The sequence below is a fragment of the Leiobunum rupestre genome, chromosome 5 (genome assembly GCF_980474605.1).
Source record: "Leiobunum rupestre chromosome 5, qqLeiRupe1.1.hap1, whole genome shotgun sequence".
Classification (NCBI taxonomy): domain Eukaryota; kingdom Metazoa; phylum Arthropoda; class Arachnida; order Opiliones; family Sclerosomatidae; genus Leiobunum; species Leiobunum rupestre.
In genome coordinates, this window is record NC_143388.1 from 71,153,792 (window position 1) to 71,175,295 (window position 21,504).

Sequence of the window (21,504 nt, forward strand, 5' to 3'; positions counted from 1 at the left end):
AAATATTCCCAATTAATTAGTTTTAAAACGTCCCGTGTGATGGATGACCTACAAGTTCCTATTTTCTAAAGTGAAGTGTACTATAGTCTGTAAAAAGTTAAATTCGTCACGTACCCTGTTATATCCTTGAAACTCATAAATTCAGACATTTAAGAAAAATCATACCATGGCTATAAATTGAAATGGTTTCTAGAAAAATTCTTTTAAATGGGATTCGGTTGAATAGGCTCCTTAGAAAAGTCTTGTTTCTATTGCGAAAGGAAGATTATTATTATTAGCCTAGCTGAAAAATTCCGTTTATCGCACGTGGTGGCGTTGGAGTAGCGACGACTCTAGACTTACGAGACAATCTGCCTTTTAGATCACGCACAAAAGTGGAATATTTTCAATCTTTCGAACAGTCTTTCATTTTTACCGCTTTTCAAGAAATCACAGCATTTTGAGTATTTTAGTATTTTAAAATACAAAAATAAAGAATTTTATTTATTTTAAATACTTTATGATGTGGGTATTTAGTATTATATTTTAAATCATTTACCGTAGGAATATTTAGTATTTTATTATTTTAAATACTTTATCGTTTCAGTATTCAGTATTTTTTGAAATACCGAAATTAAAGAATTTTTCCCAACACTGTGTAGCTAGAAATTCGACAAAGGGGGTCTAAGTATGTGAATGTTAAGAGGGGGTCGAGAAGGGGGTGAAATTGTAGTACAGCCAAAGCTAGGTCCAAGGACAGGGAGTCTGGACCTCGAAAACCCCCTTGTTTACGCCACTGAATAATAATAATAATTAAAATAATATGAATTCGTCTTGTATAGATAAGGTAAACAACATATAAATTAATATGTATTATCAAATTAAAATCTTAAATATAAATTCACTTTTGATGAGATTCGAACTCCTTTATCCCTCAACCGCATTTACCGCAGATATCTCACATTTAACCATTCGACCACGCACGGATAACAAACAGGAAAGTACAAAAATTTTAATAATCGAAGTGTAAGCCAAGGCTTAGGTAAAACACGAGCTAGTGCATTGTGGCGATACGCCATTTTATTTTTTTATGATAGAGTAGAGACATAATCAATAGAGGCTACACAACCCTAGGAGGATGAGGATTACGCAACCTGGAATAGAAAATTGTATTCCCCCAATACGGACTCTAACAACCAGAGCAACTCTTTTTTTTTGTAATTTTGTCTGCTTTGGAATTTTGAATTTTGCAGGCAGTAAAAAAAAGTCACTAGTGCAGTAACGGTTTTTAAATAGACAAAAGAAATTCAATATGATTTTTTAAATAGTTTAAGTAGAATGCGTTTTAATTGTAGTTAATATTAGGTATTAGTAATGGGGAAATACTGCTGCTTTGATAATTGCCGTAGTGATCCTAGGTGCCATAGGAATATAACTTTTTACATAGTTCCTAAACCTGGTAGGAATAATAAATATTTAAGTGTAACCAAAAAATGGATAAAAATTATTAACCGTGAGTTTATTACTGTGGAAACTCTAAAATCGCATCATTATGTGTGCAATTTACATTTTGTAGATAGTAAAGGACCAACAACGGAAAATTCTTTACCTTCACGATTGCTTAATAAGAGCCAAAAAAGGAAAACCCTTTTCCTTCGCGACTGCCCAAATGAAGTAGTGTGGGACCCATTATTTCTATTAAATGCTAATAAGATCTAGGAGGATAAAAGTGTACTTCTGGAGTCGAAATTGCGGGGCAGCATGACTGGCAACCTCAAACTATATGCCAAAATTAATTCCCTAGCTATGTAGCCTCCAATGTGATGGATTACACAACGTTCTTTTTGCGAAGCTTGTTTATTTGTTAACAGTGGTAGCTTATGCTTGCTATTTTCTTCAGGTTTCTTGGCTGCCAAAGATGCTATTTCCACCACTTTAATTAATGATGCATTAAGAAACCTTCTTAAAAAGCATTGCGTTAACTGATATTTTTCAGTATTGCTCAGCAACTCAAAACCCTGAAATTAAAATTTTCATATTATTTTTGGGTTCTCTAATTAAATGAGTATAGTCAGCACCTCTACTTTGAAACATGTAATATTTGAGTATCGCGCCTTAAACTACTTAGTGTAATATTTATCGATAGATGGCGCTCGGAGAGTTACTATTTGACTTCCGTTCCCGGCTTCCGGTTTAAGTGATATATATAGCCTTGTAAAATATGAGAATGGACTCTCTCCTTCATAACTATGTTATAAAGAAATATGCTTTTATAATTGAACTGGCTCGTTATACTTCATAGTGTCAGAAGTTCCCCTCTCATCTGCAAACTGCTTGCATTCTGGACTACACCTTTACTCGTCATGTCGTCACTTTCCTCTTCTTAATTTCGAGGCCCTGACCACTTCGATCCGACTGGTTCCAATCCTGCTGCTGCCTGGAGAGATTACAAAGACAATTTCAAGATTTTTGCAACTGCTGCGAAGCTCGCTAAATAACAGGGAGACACGCAAGTAGCCACTTTTTTATACACTATAGGCCCGGCTGGCCGTAAGATCTACGATAATTTACATATTGCCAACCATGTGGGTCAAGAGCACCCTGCTTTAGAAGATATATATGCTGCATTCGATGCTTACTACGAACCATACAACAATCCTAACTCTCATCGTTACGTTTTTTTTTCACACCAAACAAAACCAAGGCCAACCATTTGACACTTTTTTGACTGATCTTCGTACACAGGCACGGAATTGTGAATTTGGTACCCTTACGGATTCGCTGATTCGTTATCAGATACTCGCTGGAATATACAAAGAAGACCTGCGGAAAATACTATTTTCTAAACAAAATTTAACTCTTCAACAGGCCATAGCTCTTTGTCAAGCTGATGAGACCTCTACAAGTCATGCTCAATTGTTGCGTGGTCCCACACCGAGTACTGCTGTTGGTGTGGATGCGTTATATCACGGACCTCGTCATTTCCAACCACATGTACTACATCGCTTACCTTTGCCATCTCGTCCACGGCTTACTTTGGCTCCTTCCACATATAGTCGTCCGTATGTTCCGCCTAGCTCTACTGGTTCCAGACAGGCTAGGTCGCTGTCTACTCCTCGAAGGTATCATCGTGCGCCAATTTTCCGAGGTCCTCAAATACGTTGCCTAAATTGTGGATTACAGCACATCCGACAGGGCCATTGTCCAGCCTCGGAATCGATTTGTCACGCTTGTTCTCGCAAAGGCCACTGGGCAGCATTATGCCGCTTCACTGGAGCTCACTCCCTGGCTGCTATTTATAGTGAAGATTTTTCTCACAAACTACTTTCAATTCATGCTTCGTCTGCTAGTGGGGTCCTACCAACACAAGACCCAGAAACAATAATACATGACTTTCGAGACGTATTTGACACGATTGGAAAGCTCCCGGTTAAGTACAATATTAAATTTAAAAATAACGCAGTTCCTTCTATTTCGGTTGCGCATCGACTTCCAAATGCCCTTCAACAACCAGTTCTGGAAGAGTTACAAAGTATGCTGCATGATGGTATTATTACACCTGTAAGACGACCAACTGCATGGGTTCACCCTATGGTCGTGGAAAGGAAGCCGAAAGGGGGCCTTCGAATCTGCTTAGATCCAAGGAAACTAAACCCAGCAATAAAGCGTCAACATTTTCCAAGTCCGACTGGCCAACAAATATTCTCTGACTTGCATGGAAACAAAATTTTTACAGTCCTCGATGCCAAAAGTACATTTTGGCAAGTACAATTAACGGAGGAAAGTTCTTACCTTTGCACTTTTGCTACTCCCTTTGGTACATTTAGATTCCTCCGCCTCCCATATGGGATATGTACAGTTACAGAAGTATTTCAGCAGATATGCATCAGCTTTTTCCACCGGAGCGATTTAAAAATACTTATATTTCCACAGACGACTTCCTCCTTACCGCAAGTACTACCCTTGAACATAACAAACTACTTATACGAATATTGGAAAGAGCTCGTACGAATGGCTTGACCTTCAGCTCCAAGAAAATACAGTTGGCTGTGCAGCGAATTAAGTACCTGGGTCATATAATCACCCCTGAAAGGATCGAGGTCGACCCTGATAGAGTGAAAGCGATCGTTGACCTCCCACCACCTGGAGACAAGAAGGCCCTCCAACGTTTTCTCGGTGTGGTGAACTTTATTACTAGATTTTTACCTTCGTACTCTGAACAGGCCTTACCACTTCGAGCTCTCCTACGGAAAGACGCTCTGTTCATCTGGGACTCCAATATCCAAATCGTGTACGACTCTCTGAAAGATTTAATAGCACGCGCTCCAATTCTCACAATATTCGACCCAAATTGTCCGTGCAAGATTACTGTTGATGCAAGTTCGAACGGCATTGGTGCGGCACTTTTACAAGACCAGAGGTCAGTAGAATATGCATCGACCACTCTAACCCCGACCCAGAAAAATTATGCGCAAATAGAGAAAGAGCTTCTGGGAGTTTTATTCGCATGTGAAAAGTTTCACTATTACATAGTTGGAAGACTCGTAAATATAGAAACTGACCATAAACCGCTTACTTCTATCGTCCATAAGCCTATGCATATGTTGTCGCCTCGCCTACAGCGGATGGTTTTACGTTTAATGCGTTATAATTTCACACTCTCATATGTTCCAGGAAGCAAACTTCCAATAGCAGATACGCTCTCTCGTGCGCCCCTCGCACACATGATCATGGATACCAAGGAAATGGAAGGGCCCCATGTGGCCATACATGCTTTAACTGTTCTTTTAGAACAGAAACGTAAAACTCTACAGAACTCGACTAAAGAAGATTCAACACACCAAATGTTGTCTACTTATATTCAGCATGGCTGGCCTTTTTCGCAGAAAAAGGTGCCTAAGGACGTTTCTGCTTATTGGCCAATTAAAGAGGAGCTGCACGAGGCTGATGGACTGATCTACCGGGGCAACCGTTTAGTCATACCAACTATCATGCGGAAAGAAGTTATGAGAAAACACCACGCAGTTCATCAAGGTGTCAAAGGCTGTTTAGCTAAGGCAAAGTTGCATGTATACTGGCCACAGATAACTACAGACATCACCGACTTTGTTCGTGCCTGCCCTATATGTCGGAAAAGAGACCCTGCTAATCCAGCCATTCCGATTCAACCTTACCCAGTGCCTGAGCTTCCCTGGGAAACCGTTGGGACGGACCTCTTTCAAGTCGAAGGTGCAAAATTAATCTTACTCGTTGACTATTTTTCTAAATTTATAGAGGCGAAGGAGCTGCGCACAACAACAGCTGAGGCCGTCATAGGATTTTTAAGGCCACATTTTGCGAGATATGGGGCTCCTCAACGACTAATATCGGACAACGGGCCGCCCTTTGGTTCGTATAAATTTAAAGAATTTTTAAAAGAAAGGGGAGTGCAACATCTTACCAGCAGTCCATACTACCCTAAATCTAATGGTATGACTGAGAGGTCTATACAGACAATAAAAAACCTATTGATCAAAGCCAAACAAGATGACCGAGATCTACATTACGTATTAATGGAATACCGTTCTACACCTATTGGTCGTTTGCCTACCCCCGCACAGATGCTCATGGGCCGCCAGTTACGAACTCCAAATACCGTCGCCAAGACTACCCTGCAGCCAGATTATCCAATTCGAAAGATTCGTGAGGTACTGCACCAGAGACAAGGCATTATGATTCAGACTCAAAAAGCACTGCAGAATCCTATTCCATTCGAGTTTCAGCCAGGAGACCAAGTTTATTATAAGGCGGGACAACGATATTGGCCACGGGCTACCATACACTCCAAAGCAGCAGAACCACACTCGTACATCTTACTTACATCAGATGCAAAAAAGATTCGTCGGACCCGTATGCATTTACGCCCACGTCGCCAACATGAGTATGACCCAAACCCCAAGCAGTCAAATGGCAAGAGCTTAACGGAATGTCCTCAGAACTCAAAGAACATACAGCCAGTCACGAAAAAACCAGTGAATGACGAGACAGGCTACCAAGGAGGTAACGGTATTATTACAACAACACAACCACTAATTCAAGACTCTTTTCAAGCACCTGTGAGGCCGAGGACTGACTGGGAAGAAATTGGTCAGAATCGATACGCACAAACAGGCCGTCGAGATACCTCTACAACATCAGTGAGACATCACCCACCTACCCTAGAAAGGTCGATTGTACCTTTAGTGCCCTCTATGCAACCAGATCGTCACCTACACGATGACGGCCCTATTCTACAAGAAATTCCAACTAAATCATTGACTACACGTATCGAACCACGGAGTAATGCGGACACCAGCGCATTGCCAGCAATACCGCAACGTCATATACTACCATCGCCGTTTCCGTCAAGATGCCCTCCATTCACACAACATCCAGAAACGAACAGCGGAGAAACAGAAGTAACTACTCGTTCTGGCCGTATAGTCAGGAAGCCTTCGAAATTTTTATAAAAAAAAAGGAAGTTGTAATATTTGAGTATCGCGCCTTAAACTACTTAGTGTAATATTTATCGATAGATGGCGCTCGGAGAGTTACTATTTGACTTCCGTTTCCGGCTTCCGGTTTAAGTGATATATATAGCCTTGTAAAATATGAGAATGGACTCTCTCCTTCATAACTATGTAATAAAGAAATGCTTTTATAATTGAACTGGCTCGTTATACTTCAAAACACATGGAAAATAAATTCACAAAATTATCGTTGCTCATAACTCTGTGTAATCACTTGGGTCTTTGATTTTCACAACTTCAAATACTTCAAGAACGTTCAAAACATCATCTGACAATATAGTTTTTACGGTATGAGTTTGCAATTCATTCAAACAATCCTTTAGCGAAAAAGAAGTTTATTAGTATTAAAATAACTAAATAAAGATCGGTTGACATTAAAAAACCTAAGAGGATGAAAGTGGACTCGGTGAAAAGGTGCGTAGTCTTCATCTCCCTATATAAAATATTGACTCAATTACCTTAAATCCCTCATTTAAACTTAGTTTAACTACATTTGAAAGAACTTCAGCTGCACTTTTGATGAAAATCTCTCCAGTACTGAGTAAAAACTGATGGTTTGTTTCCTTTGGGGACTTTGGGGTGTTTGGGCATTCGTCCTACAATTTCAAATAACTATTAGTAATTATATCTTAATGATTGGGTTTAACATTTATAGTTACCATCGTTTCTATTCTTTGATAGAAAACTATAGTTGTGCTCTTTTAATAACTGTTCCATTAATATTTCATAAATAAAACCGAGCACTACGTTCAAAATAATAAATACTAATTCGTTAGAAACAAATAATCTTTCCTGCGTGTTCAAGATTCCAAGCTGGAGAAAAGAACCAAAGCAGACTTATTAGCAGACGAAGATTTGAAAAAGTTGAAAATTTTCCACGCTAGTTGTCAGTTTTTAACTATGTCCAAAAGTTTGAGGTTGCCAGTCATGCTGCCCTGCAATTTCGACTCCAGAAGTACACTTTTATCCTCCTAGCACAACCAAGGTTAAAATATTTGGAGCTGTAGTTGTATCGACAAATGGGGGTATCAATTTTTACAAGAACGTTTGTAAATTAATTTTTAAAAACTTATTTGGCAATTGATTTAACAAAATTTACAAAAGCACACAACCTACTCTGAAACGAAGATTCCTTTTAAAAAATTAAAACAATGGGATAAACCATTCTTAAGTTAAAAATTCGCATAAAATAGTTGATTTTGCCATAGCGTGAAGCCCATTAGAAAATCCCATAGCATTTGGTTGAAAAACGGGTTAATTTTTCCATAGCGTTACGGTGGGGGAAGGATGAGGTTTTAATGTTAAAAATTTATCAATTTTTACTCGATTTAAAACAATAATCACGTTTAATCTATGTTTATAAAATTCAATAAATTTGGATCAAAATTGATCCGTTTTGAAGTTTTTGTCAATTTTGAAAAATATTGCTTTTTAACATCCATTTTATCTTTTTCCTATTTTTTTGGGTTTTTACTCAATTAAGTCAATTTTTACTCATTTTGATCAAATTGACCAAATTGTATTTTAACCTGATTAAATTAAATTTCTTAAATAAATTTTAAATTTTTTTTACGTTTTTGAAATTTTCAAAACAAATTATTTTTAAAACTTTTTGAAAAGCCTTCAGATTCCCATGTTATTTTCAATAAAAAAGTCCCAATCAATGTTGTCAAAACCGTTTTCGTTTGCCATGGCAAAACAAAAGCCCGTAGCAACTTTTCCCTTGCAGGTTTTTCAAGTTACATGGATGTGTACATTATATCAACAAAATCGGTGATTATCACCTCGGGTCGTCTCCTTGTAAGTTTAATAAGCTTGTGATCGGTGTACATATTAAAGTGAATAGCCCTTTAGTCCGTTCATCTTTTACACCAGAGTATTCGTGTACCACGTTGGTTTATTGGAAAAAGAATGAATCTTCGGGAATGCTTTGTTAGGCTTAATCTAGGGAAATGTTTAACTCAGAAACCCTTTATATAAGAGATCAGATAAAATCGTAACGTAAAACAGTTTTAATTAAAAATAATTCAACATTAGTGTGCAATAGCTTTTCAAAAAAAAACGGCGGAAGAAATATTAGATTGGCCTAAGCCTCAGGCTCCAGTTCCGAATCTTCGAAATCCCCTTCGTCTTCCACGGTCGCCTCCTGGTATTGCTGGTATTCACAAATTAAGTCGTTCATGTTCGACTCGGCTTCGGTGAACTCCATCTCGTCCATTCCTTCCCCTGTGTACCAATGCAGGAAAGCTCTCCTTTTGAACATAGCTGAGGATTACACAAATCAAAATAAGAACAAGTCTGTAATTTTGTTCAATAAGTATGGCACCATTTACAGGAAATGTTTACTGAGAGCTAGAAATAACAAGAATACAGCGTACTGCCAATATGATTATACCAAATAATGTTCAGAACAACGACAACTGTTTTTAAACCTAAATTTATAGGTCAACCCAAATCCATAAGTTTAGCAATTGAACGAAAACCACGAAATCATTTTGTATAAGATGATCCGCGAGTTTCAAACAGTTAGGTATGAAATAAAAAAGCATTTCTACTTACCTGAGAATTGTACACCTATACGCTTGAATATTTCTTGTATTGCCGTAGAATTTCCGACAAATGTGCCCGACATCTTAAGACCTTTCGGGGGGATGTCACACACCGCCACTTTCACGTTACTAGGAATCCACTCGACGAAGTAGCTTCAAGAAAACTAATATTAACGTCAAAGGAAATAGAACAACTGCATGAGCCTTTGTCTGGCACTAATATAGCTCGTATCTACCCCTTCTCTGAATCGAAGTTCAGAAAGCGCACTTTGGGCGCCAAACACAGTCTATAACTGTAAAAGGGATAGTATGGTATACCTGCTGTTTTTATTCTGAATATTAAGCATTTGGTCGTCAACTTCCTTCATGCTCATTCGTCCTCTGAACATCGCAGCGCAGGTCAAATACCTTCCATGTCGAGGATCGCAAGCCACCATCATGTTTTTGGCATCGAACATCTATTGGTTAAATAAAATGGTTAACTAAAACCTGTTGGGCAGTCGATTCTCCAAATAAGGAAACGAAACCATTTAGTGGGATAGATATTTATCAAGATAATCATTGCTTTAACAAATGAATGCCTCGGTAAATATCTAGAAAAATCTCATTTGAAAAGCAACAGTTCATGAACAATGTACCTGTAAAGTTAACTCCGAAACCGACATAGTTTTATAACCTTGACTTGTCCTCGCTGTGAGAGGAGCAAAACCCGGCATGAAAAAATGGAGACGCGGGAAGGGTACCATATTCACTGCCAACTTGCGCAGATCCGCGTTGAGTTGGCCTGGGAACCTCAAACAGGTGGTTACGCCGGACATTGTCTGCGACACCAAGTGATTCAAATCGCTGTAGCTGGGGTTGGATAGTTTCAGAGTACGGAAACAAATGTCGTAAAGGGCTTCGTTGTCGATGGTGAAAGTTTCGTCCGTGTTCTCCACCAACTGATGCACGGAAAGCGTAGCGTTGTAGGGCTCCACCACGGTGTCCGATACCTTTAAAACAAGGAACAGCGCGGCTTTAACGAAGATGAAGTAAATTTAAATAAACCTACTTTTGGTGACGGGACGACCGAAAACGTTGCCATGATTCGATCGGGATATTCTTCTCTTATTTTCGACACCAGCAGAGTCCCCATTCCGGACCCGGTTCCGCCACCCAATGAGTGGGTCAATTGGAACCCTTGAAGACAGTCTACACTTTCGGATTCTTTGCGAACAACGTCCATTACGTTATCCACAAGCTCGGCTCCTTCTGTATAATGACCTTTAGCCCAATTATTACCAGCTCCACTTTGACCTTGAGGATATACAAAAAAGTCATGGGAAAAATAATGAATTTAAATAGCTACGGTTAACAAATCCTTCAACCGCTCGTTTCGGCGATGTGTTATTCACACAAGTCGTGTGCAGGGAGTAGGAAAGGTAAAATTACCTTGAACCAAGATTTAAAAGGTTATGTAACCAATTATTTTGAGAATAGATAAAAGGTGAGAAATTTCAAATTATGAACAGTGGCATTTATTGTTATTAGAACAGGGTCACTAATCTTAGTGAAGACACTGTTCAATCATTGCACTCTGCACCATTCACTGCACGGCGGCTCAAGCTACGTGGCCCTAAATAAAGTTTAAATTTGCAGTATTAACAGATTCTTAATTTAAGGTCTTGAATCCCATTTTTATGAACCCCCTTTTCAAAAATGAAGGAGGTGCACTGCACACTTTCCGACACTTAGGAATATGGATTAAATAAGACCAGCAATACGAGAATAGTACCGACTGCATATTTGGGAGTTGTGTTTTGAAATCCAATTAAATGCTTTTTATTTGTATGGTTTAGTCTGAAAGTTTTTCATTTCACATCTACCACACGGTCCCAGATCAAGTTGCTTTAAATATGTAACGTAGAAAACTACGTTACAGTTTGAAAATTAACTAACCATGAATAAAATTGTCTGGCCTGAAGAGCTGCCCGTAGACTCCGGAACGTACGGAATCCATGGTGCCAGGCTCGAGATCCACAAGAACGGCCCGTGGCACAAATCTATCAGCTGAAATTTTTAAGTTGAAATTTAGTTTGTTAAATAATTGTTTTGCAAATTGCTAAAAAACTGATACTGAATTTTAACAAGAAGCCGCTTGAAACTACGCTACAAATTATAGAAGTTAAGTGACAAAAAAAGACATATAGACCTATTATTTTCAAATAATTAAACATTTAATGGTCTTTCGGACTAAGTTTAAATAAAAGGTTATCAAATATTTTTCATGCGATGTTATTGATTAAAATCAACGAAGTCAAATTTATAATCATTTAGCGACTTATTACGATCAAGTAAAAGATATGAACCACTAAAAATAACTGATAATGGAAATCAAAGAACTGAAGTATCAGAATTAAAACAATAATATTCTCAATTAAAATTCTTTAAAAATGCAATTTAATTAATTTAAAACGGCACAGTTACCAGAGGCCTCGTTGTAATAGACGTTGATCCTCTCCCTTTGCAAATCCGAAGTTCCCGTGTACAGTCCACCGGGAGTAATTCCGTGTTCTTCGGATATTACTTCCCAGAACTAAATTTAGTTCAATCAAATTAATTATAAAATGGTTCTATTTGCTATAAAACATCCGCGATGCAACATTTAATATTTCTTAAAATCTTTCCAGAGGTCTTAAAAATATTTAACTGAGCTATACTTTTAAATTCAATATAAAAATTACGCTAATGAAGGGGAGGTAGCATAGTAATTTATATTTTAGGGCTGAATCGCCATATTTGACTTGCTTTAGGTTCTAAAACGGCTAAACGGGCCCTTAAATAGGAAAGGTGATCCCCTTACATGGTCTACTTAGCCTAACTTCCATGGAATGGCTACTACTAGCGACTTCAAATTTATCATTCGGAGCCCATCTTTCTTGAAATATACAAACCACCAATTGGAGCCAAATCCCGTTTGTAACAAATATTTTCTCTTTTAACTCTTAACGCATCAGTAACATTAATAACATAATTAAATTACATTAATATGAAGGTTATTTAATTCAATGAGATAGTCGAAGGACATTTAATCGAATTAATAATTGAAATGTTTCACCAGCAAACTTATAATACCACTGAAAATACCCGAGTAATTAACCTTCCCATTATAACAATAGAAGAAACACTACAGCGTTATCTAAGCGAAAAACCGGATATTCAGGTTAAGGTGGCGTAAGACCAAGGTACATAAACTTAACAACGACATTTTCGTACCTTCGATCCAATTTGATTTCCACACTGTCCAACTTGCACATGCACGATTTCTCTCATTTTGAAATACAGAGTTTAACAAATAAATGTGGCGCGAAAATAGAGAACTTATTTATTCTAATGGCCCTTCGCGGATAACAGAATAAAACGAATGAACAATGCCAAAACCTTTTATACCGTCCGTAAAAAAATGAACTAAGGTGGAACGTTAAAATGACTAGTTGCGTAATTTTTTACTGATAGTCATATAAAAAGTATAGACTGCAAAGTTTGATTAGACATCATTGAGAAGTTAAAAACGATTCAGTCGCCGTTGACTGTCACGGAAAAATTTACGCTTCTTCAAAATTTTATTAAAAATTAGTTTTATCATTTAAGTTTTCTTTTTCGTAGGTTGTTTTTAACCAAATCCGCGGGTTAGGTATTTTTTCTCATTCCCTAAATTTTAGGGGGGGGGGGGTTCTCAAAGGAGGACCTATTCCCAGAAATTGATAATTGGGTCCCTAGATCCCACAGGTCGGGGACGCGGGCCAAGTTTCGCGAATACCTTAGTTTAAGTGGTTTCCCCCTTTTGAAGGTCGAAGTGTAGTCCCCTTCCTTTTGTTAATAGAAACTATTTTCTCAGGAATATCCCCAATAAAAAGACCGTGCCGATGGTCAAATAATTTACGTCGATGTTTTCCTTTTTTTGAGTGTTCGCGATATTTTTGGAAAAGCGTAAAAACTTATTTCTCTGTCCAAAATCAAAAGACTCGAAAAGACCAGATTGCCTATAGTTGTAAATCTTAAATTCCAACATGCCAAATAAAAAAAGCCTGCCATTATACATATATGCCATAAAGCCTTTCGCGCTATCATCTACGAAGACCCATCGTAAACCTAAAAATAATATTTTTTCAAGTTTACCTCCATAATTATTCAGCATCCCGTCATAATTGTTTTTTTAGAAGCTCGTTATAAGCGATTGTAATGGGTGGGACAATTCAGTCCGCTCGTCCATTTGATTAATCAGGTGCCAAAGTAGAAGATCAGTCTTGGTGAAAGAGTACGTCGAAAACGATGAATTGCAGTTGATACCCCGTCGAATAAGTCGTTTCTTTAAACTGTTATATTTATATTTTTATTGAGTCATCTAGCTCAAATTTTATTACTTTGAAATTTAACTGGACCGACGGAAACTTTCCAGGTTTTTGCTCTCTCGTCAAGCCTCCCAGGCCTTGCTCTCTGACTCGACTCGTCTCGTCAGATCTTCAACTCTCTCTTTTTTGTCAAGTCTCCGGGTTTTGATCGCCAAGATCATCCGGGCACATTGGGTCATGAGTCGGTCACACCAATCGCTGACCGTGGGGAGGTTTTGGGTAACCAATCCGAACAAGAGGTTACAATTAGAAGTTTAAATTTATGACGGAGCCGGGAGTAGTGGCTCACTCCTGTAATCCCAGGCGTCCGGGAGGCAGAGTTTGAGGATGGCCGTGTGAGGACGACCACTAATCCCCCAACGGGTGGTTGTCATACTTCCGCCACGGGTGTTCCAACCCTATCCCCAAGTATCCCCCCGTTGGCGTGGCCGTAACACATATCTCGCACCTGATTAATCAAATGGACGAGCGGACTGAATTGTCCCACCCATTACAATCGCTTATAACGAGCTTCTAAAAAAACAATTATGACGGGATGCTGAATAATTATGGAGGTAAACTTGAAAAAATATTATTTTTAGGTTTACGATGGGTCTTCGTAGATGATAGCGCGAAAGGCTTTATGGCATATATGTATAATGGCAGGCTTTTTTTATTTGGCATGTTGGAATTTAAGATTTACAACTATAGGCAATCTGGTCTTTTCGAGTCTTTTGATTTTGGACAGAGAAATAAGTTTTTACGCTTTTCCAAAAATATCGCGAACACTCAAAAAAAGGAAAACATCGACGTAAATTATTTGACCATCGGCACGGTCTTTTTATTGGGGATATTCCTGAGAAAATAGTTTCTATTAACAAAAGGAAGGGGACTACACTTCGACCTTCAAAAGGGGGAAACCACTTAAACTAAGGTATTCGCGAAACTTGGCCCGCGTCCCCGACCTGTGGGATCTAGGGACCCAATTATCAATTTCTGGGAATAGGTCCTCCTTTGAGAACCCCCCCCCCCCCCCTAAAATTTAGGGAATGAGAAAAAATACCTAACCCGCGGATTTGGTTAAAAACAACCTACGAAAAAGAAAACTTAAATGATAAAACTAATTTTTAATAAAATTTTGAAGAAGCGTAAATTTTTCCGTGACAGTCAACGGCGACTGAATCGTTTTTAACTTCTCAATGATGTCTAATCAAACTTTGCAGTCTATACTTTTTATATGACTATCAGTAAAAAATTACGCAACTAGTCATTTTAACGTTCCACCTTAGTTCATTTTTTTACGGACGGTATAAAAGGTTTTGGCATTGTTCATTCGTTTTATTCTGTTATCCGCGAAGGGCCATTAGAATAAATAAGTTCTCTATTTTCGCGCCACATTTATTTGTTAAACTCTGTATTTCAAAATGAGAGAAATCGTGCATGTGCAAGTTGGACAGTGTGGAAATCAAATTGGATCGAAGGTACGAAAATGTCGTTGTTAAGTTTATGTACCTTGGTCTTACGCCACCTTAACCTGAATATCCGGTTTTTCGCTTAGATAACGCTGTAGTGTTTCTTCTATTGTTATAATGGGAAGGTTAATTACTCGGGTATTTTCAGTGGTATTATAAGTTTGCTGGTGAAACATTACTATCTCATTGAATTAAATAACCTTCATATTAATGTAATTTAATTATGTTATTTTTGTTACTGATGCGTTAAGAGTTAAAAGAGAAAATATTTGTTACAAACGGGATTTGGCTCCAATTGGTGGTTTGTATATTTCAAGAAAGATGGGCTCCGAATGATAAATTTGAAGTCGCTAGTAGTAGCCATTCCATGGAAGTTAGGCTAAGTAGACCATGTAAGGGGATCACCTTTCCTATTTAAGGGCCCGTTTAGCCGTTTTAGAACCTAAAGCAAGTCAAATATGGCGATTCAGCCCTAAAATATAAATTACTATGCTACCTCCCCTTCATTAGCGTAATTTTTATATTGAATTTAAAAGTATAGCTCAGTTAAATATTTTTAAGACCTCTGGAAAGATTTTAAGAAATATTAAATGTTGCATCGCGGATGTTTTATAGCAAATAGAACCATTTTATAATTAATTTGATTGAACTAAATTTAGTTCTGGGAAGTAATATCCGAAGAACACGGAATTACTCCCGGTGGACTGTACACGGGAACTTCGGATTTGCAAAGGGAGAGGATCAACGTCTATTACAACGAGGCCTCTGGTAACTGTGCCGTTTTAAATTAATTAAATTGCATTTTTAAAGAATTTTAATTGAGAATATTATTGTTTTAATTCTGATACTTCAGTTCTTTGATTTCCATTATCAGTTATTTTTAGTGGTTCATATCTTTTACTTGATCGTAATAAGTCGCTAAATGATTATAAATTTGACTTCGTTGATTTTAATCAATAACATCGCATGAAAAATATTTGATAACCTTTTATTTAAACTTAGTCCGAAAGACCATTAAATGTTTAATTATTTGAAAATAATAGGTCTATATGTCTTTTTTTGTCACTTAACTTCTATAATTTGTAGCGTAGTTTCAAGCGGCTTCTTGTTAAAATTCAGTATCAGTTTTTTAGCAATTTGCAAAACAATTATTTAACAAACTAAATTTCAACTTAAAAATTTCAGCTGATAGATTTGTGCCACGGGCCGTTCTTGTGGATCTCGAGCCTGGCACCATGGATTCCGTACGTTCCGGAGTCTACGGGCAGCTCTTCAGGCCAGACAATTTTATTCATGGTTAGTTAATTTTCAAACTGTAACGTAGTTTTCTACGTTACATATTTAAAGCAACTTGATCTGGGACCGTGTGGTAGATGTGAAATGAAAAACTTTCAGACTAAACCATACAAATAAAAAGCATTTAATTGGATTTCAAAACACAACTCCCAAATATGCAGTCGGTACTATTCTCGTATTGCTGGTCTTATTTAATCCATATTCCTAAGTGTCGGAAAGTGTGCAGTGCACCTCCTTCATTTTTGAAAAGGGGGTTCATAAAAATGGGATTCAAGACCTTAAATTAAGAATCTGTTAATACTGCAAATTTAAACTTTATTTAGGGCCACGTAGCTTGAGCCGCCGTGCAGTGAATGGTGCAGAGTGCAATGATTGAACAGTGTCTTCACTAAGATTAGTGACCCTGTTCTAATAACAATAAATGCCACTGTTCATAATTTGAAATTTCTCACCTTTTATCTATTCTCAAAATAATTGGTTACATAACCTTTTAAATCTTGGTTCAAGGTAATTTTACCTTTCCTACTCCCTGCACACGACTTGTGTGAATAACACATCGCCGAAACGAGCGGTTGAAGGATTTGTTAACCGTAGCTATTTAAATTCATTATTTTTCCCATGACTTTTTTGTATATCCTCAAGGTCAAAGTGGAGCTGGTAATAATTGGGCTAAAGGTCATTATACAGAAGGAGCCGAGCTTGTGGATAACGTAATGGACGTTGTTCGCAAAGAATCCGAAAGTGTAGACTGTCTTCAAGGGTTCCAATTGACCCACTCATTGGGTGGCGGAACCGGGTCCGGAATGGGGACTCTGCTGGTGTCGAAAATAAGAGAAGAATATCCCGATCGAATCATGGCAACGTTTTCGGTCGTCCCGTCACCAAAAGTAGGTTTATTTAAATTTACTTCATCTTCGTTAAAGCCGCGCTGTTCCTTGTTTTAAAGGTATCGGACACCGTGGTGGAGCCCTACAACGCTACGCTTTCCGTGCATCAGTTGGTGGAGAACACGGACGAAACTTTCACCATCGACAACGAAGCCCTTTACGACATTTGTTTCCGTACTCTGAAACTATCCAACCCCAGCTACAGCGATTTGAATCACTTGGTGTCGCAGACAATGTCCGGCGTAACCACCTGTTTGAGGTTCCCAGGCCAACTCAACGCGGATCTGCGCAAGTTGGCAGTGAATATGGTACCCTTCCCGCGTCTCCATTTTTTCATGCCGGGTTTTGCTCCTCTCACAGCGAGGACAAGTCAAGGTTATAAAACTATGTCGGTTTCGGAGTTAACTTTACAGGTACATTGTTCATGAACTGTTGCTTTTCAAATGAGATTTTTCTAGATATTTACCGAGGCATTCATTTGTTAAAGCAATGATTATCTTGATAAATATCTATCCCACTAAATGGTTTCGTTTCCTTATTTGGAGAATCGACTGCCCAACAGGTTTTAGTTAACCATTTTATTTAACCAATAGATGTTCGATGCCAAAAACATGATGGTGGCTTGCGATCCTCGACATGGAAGGTATTTGACCTGCGCTGCGATGTTCAGAGGACGAATGAGCATGAAGGAAGTTGACGACCAAATGCTTAATATTCAGAATAAAAACAGCAGGTATACCATACTATCCCTTTTACAGTTATAGACTGTGTTTGGCGCCCAAAGTGCGCTTTCTGAACTTCGATTCAGAGAAGGGGTAGATACGAGCTATATTAGTGCCAGACAAAGGCTCATGCAGTTGTTCTATTTCCTTTGACGTTAATATTAGTTTTCTTGAAGCTACTTCGTCGAGTGGATTCCTAGTAACGTGAAAGTGGCGGTGTGTGACATCCCCCCGAAAGGTCTTAAGATGTCGGGCACATTTGTCGGAAATTCTACGGCAATACAAGAAATATTCAAGCGTATAGGTGTACAATTCTCAGGTAAGTAGAAATGCTTTTTTATTTCATACCTAACTGTTTGAAACTCGCGGATCATCTTATACAAAATGATTTCGTGGTTTTCGTTCAATTGCTAAACTTATGGATTTGGGTTGACCTATAAATTTAGGTTTAAAAACAGTTGTCGTTGTTCTGAACATTATTTGGTATAATCATATTGGCAGTACGCTGTATTCTTGTTATTTCTAGCTCTCAGTAAACATTTCCTGTAAATGGTGCCATACTTATTGAACAAAATTACAGACTTGTTCTTATTTTGATTTGTGTAATCCTCAGCTATGTTCAAAAGGAGAGCTTTCCTGCATTGGTACACAGGGGAAGGAATGGACGAGATGGAGTTCACCGAAGCCGAGTCGAACATGAACGACTTAATTTGTGAATACCAGCAATACCAGGAGGCGACCGTGGAAGACGAAGGGGATTTCGAAGATTCGGAACTGGAGCCTGAGGCTTAGGCCAATCTAATATTTCTTCCGCCGTTTTTTTTTGAAAAGCTATTGCACACTAATGTTGAATTATTTTTAATTAAAACTGTTTTACGTTACGATTTTATCTGATCTCTTATATAAAGGGTTTCTGAGTTAAACATTTCCCTAGATTAAGCCTAACAAAGCATTCCCGAAGATTCATTCTTTTTCCAATAAACCAACGTGGTACACGAATACTCTGGTGTAAAAGATGAACGGACTAAAGGGCTATTCACTTTAATATGTACACCGATCACAAGCTTATTAAACTTACAAGGAGACGACCCGAGGTGATAATCACCGATTTTGTTGATATAATGTACACATCCATGTAACTTGAAAAACCTGCAAGGGAAAAGTTGCTACGGGCTTTTGTTTTGCCATGGCAAACGAAAACGGTTTTGACAACATTGATTGGGACTTTTTTATTGAAAATAACATGGGAATCTGAAGGCTTTTCAAAAAGTTTTAAAAATAATTTGTTTTGAAAATTTCAAAAACGTAAAAAAAATTTAAAATTTATTTAAGAAATTTAATTTAATCAGGTTAAAATACAATTTGGTCAATTTGATCAAAATGAGTAAAAATTGACTTAATTGAGTAAAAACCCAAAAAAATAGGAAAAAGATAAAATGGATGTTAAAAAGCAATATTTTTCAAAATTGACAAAAACTTCAAAACGGATCAATTTTGATCCAAATTTATTGAATTTTATAAACATAGATTAAACGTGATTATTGTTTTAAATCGAGTAAAAATTGATAAATTTTTAACATTAAAACCTCATCCTTCCCCCACCGTAACGCTATGGAAAAATTAACCCGTTTTTCAACCAAATGCTATGGGATTTTCTAATGGGCTTCACGCTATGGCAAAATCAACTATTTTATGCGAATTTTTAACTTAAGAATGGTTTATCCCATTGTTTTAATTTTTTAAAAGGAATCTTCGTTTCAGAGTAGGTTGTGTGCTTTTGTAAATTTTGTTAAATCAATTGCCAAATAAGTTTTTAAAAATTAATTTACAAACGTTCTTGTAAAAATTGATACCCCCATTTGTCGATACAACTACAGCTCCAAATATTTTAACCTTGGTTGTGCTAGGAGGATAAAAGTGTACTTCTGGAGTCGAAATTGCAGGGCAGCATGACTGGCAACCTCAAACTTTTGGACATAGTTAAAAACTGACAACTAGCGTGGAAAATTTTCAACTTTTTCAAATCTTCGTCTGCTAATAAGTCTGCTTTGGTTCTTTTCTCCAGCTTGGAATCTTGAACACGCAGGAAAGATTATTTGTTTCTAACGAATTAGTATTTATTATTTTGAACGTAGTGCTCGGTTTTATTTATGAAATATTAATGGAACAGTTATTAAAAGAGCACAACTATAGTTTTCTATCAAAGAATAGAAACGATGGTAACTATAAATGTTAAACCCAATCATTAAGATATAATTACTAATAGTTATTTGAAATTGTAGGACGAATGCCCAAACACCCCAAAGTCCCCAAAGGAAACAAACCATCAGTTTTTACTCAGTACTGGAGAGATTTTCATCAAAAGTGCAGCTGAAGTTCTTTCAAATGTAGTTAAACTAAGTTTAAATGAGGGATTTAAGGTAATTGAGTCAATATTTTATATAGGGAGATAAAGACTACGCACCTTTTCACCGAGTCCACTTTCATCCTCTTAGGTTTTTTAATGTCAACCGATCTTTATTTAGTTATTTTAATACTAATAAACTTCTTTTTCGCTAAAGGATTGTTTGAATGAATTGCAAACTCATACCGTAAAAACTATATTGTCAGATGATGTTTTGAACGTTCTTGAAGTATTTGAAGTTGTGAAAATCAAAGACCCAAGTGATTACACAGAGTTATGAGCAACGATAATTTTGTGAATTTATTTTCCATGTGTTTTGAAGTATAACGAGCCAGTTCAATTATAAAAGCATTTCTTTATTACATAGTTATGAAGGAGAGAGTCCATTCTCATATTTTACAAGGCTATATATATCACTTAAACCGGAAGCCGGAAACGGAAGTCAAATAGTAACTCTCCGAGCGCCATCTATCGATAAATATTACACTAAGTAGTTTAAGGCGCGATACTCAAATATTACAACTTCCTTTTTTTTTATAAAAATTTCGAAGGCTTCCTGACTATACGGCCAGAACGAGTAGTTACTTCTGTTTCTCCGCTGTTCGTTTCTGGATGTTGTGTGAATGGAGGGCATCTTGACGGAAACGGCGATGGTAGTATATGACGTTGCGGTATTGCTGGCAATGCGCTGGTGTCCGCATTACTCCGTGGTTCGATACGTGTAGTCAATGATTTAGTTGGAATTTCTTGTAGAATAGGGCCGTCATCGTGTAGGTGACGATCTGGTTGCATAGAGGGCACTAAAGGTACAATCGACCTTTCTAGGGTAGGTGGGTGATGTCTCACTGATGTTGTAGAGGTATCTCGACGGCCTGTTTGTGCGTATCGATTCTGACCAATTTCTTCCCAGTCAGTCCTCGGCCTCACAGGTGCTTGAAAAGAGTCTTGAATTAGTGGTTGTGTTGTTGTAATAATACCGTTACCTCCTTGGTAGCCTGTCTCGTCATTCACTGGTTTTTTCGTGACTGGCTGTATGTTCTTTGAGTTCTGAGGACATTCCGTTAAGCTCTTGCCATTTGACTGCTTGGGGTTTGGGTCATACTCATGTTGGCGACGTGGGCGTAAATGCATACGGGTCCGACGAATCTTTTTTGCATCTGATGTAAGTAAGATGTACGAGTGTGGTTCTGCTGCTTTGGAGTGTATGGTAGCCCGTGGCCAATATCGTTGTCCCGCCTTATAATAAACTTGGTCTCCTGGCTGAAACTCGAATGGAA

General features: G+C 37.8%; 2 protein-coding genes across 2 annotated transcripts; one reads left to right on the forward strand and one right to left on the reverse strand.

Moving 5' to 3' along the window:
- Positions 1–8,582: 8,582 nt before the first annotated feature.
- On the reverse strand, positions 8,583–12,415 carry LOC149945798 (tubulin beta-2 chain-like). The gene is made up of 8 exons (XM_090175994.1): positions 12,332–12,415; positions 11,543–11,651; positions 11,015–11,125; positions 10,128–10,372; positions 9,715–10,068; positions 9,395–9,534; positions 9,087–9,229; positions 8,583–8,792 (listed from the first exon to the last, which is right to left on the reverse strand). Exons 1-8 carry the CDS (start codon positions 12,386–12,388, stop codon positions 8,614–8,616), a joined length of 1,338 nt encoding a protein of 445 aa, XP_090032120.1. The 5' UTR covers positions 12,389–12,415; the 3' UTR covers positions 8,583–8,613.
- A 2,428-nt stretch (positions 12,416–14,843) lies between these two features.
- LOC149945799 (tubulin beta-2 chain-like) lies at positions 14,844–18,646 on the forward strand. The gene is made up of 8 exons (XM_090175995.1): positions 14,844–14,927; positions 15,578–15,686; positions 16,104–16,214; positions 16,857–17,101; positions 17,161–17,514; positions 17,695–17,834; positions 18,000–18,142; positions 18,437–18,646. Exons 1-8 carry the CDS (start codon positions 14,871–14,873, stop codon positions 18,613–18,615), a joined length of 1,338 nt encoding a protein of 445 aa, XP_090032121.1. The 5' UTR covers positions 14,844–14,870; the 3' UTR covers positions 18,616–18,646.
- Positions 18,647–21,504: the final 2,858 nt, after the last annotated feature.

Coding starts and splice junctions, on each gene's coding strand:
- LOC149945798 (XM_090175994.1), bottom strand. CDS start 12,388: ATGAGAGAAATCGTGCATGTGCAAGTTGGACAGTGTGGAAATCAAATT. Junction 9,230..9,394: donor ATTCAGAATAAAAACAGCAG/GTATACCATACT, acceptor GTTTTCTTGAAG/CTACTTCGTCGAGTGGATTC. Junction 8,793..9,086: donor TATAGGTGTACAATTCTCAG/GTAAGTAGAAAT, acceptor TGTAATCCTCAG/CTATGTTCAAAAGGAGAGCT.
- LOC149945799 (XM_090175995.1), top strand. CDS start 14,871: ATGAGAGAAATCGTGCATGTGCAAGTTGGACAGTGTGGAAATCAAATT. Junction 16,215..16,856: donor GCCAGACAATTTTATTCATG/GTTAGTTAATTT, acceptor TATATCCTCAAG/GTCAAAGTGGAGCTGGTAAT. Junction 17,515..17,694: donor TTTCGGAGTTAACTTTACAG/GTACATTGTTCA, acceptor TTTAACCAATAG/ATGTTCGATGCCAAAAACAT.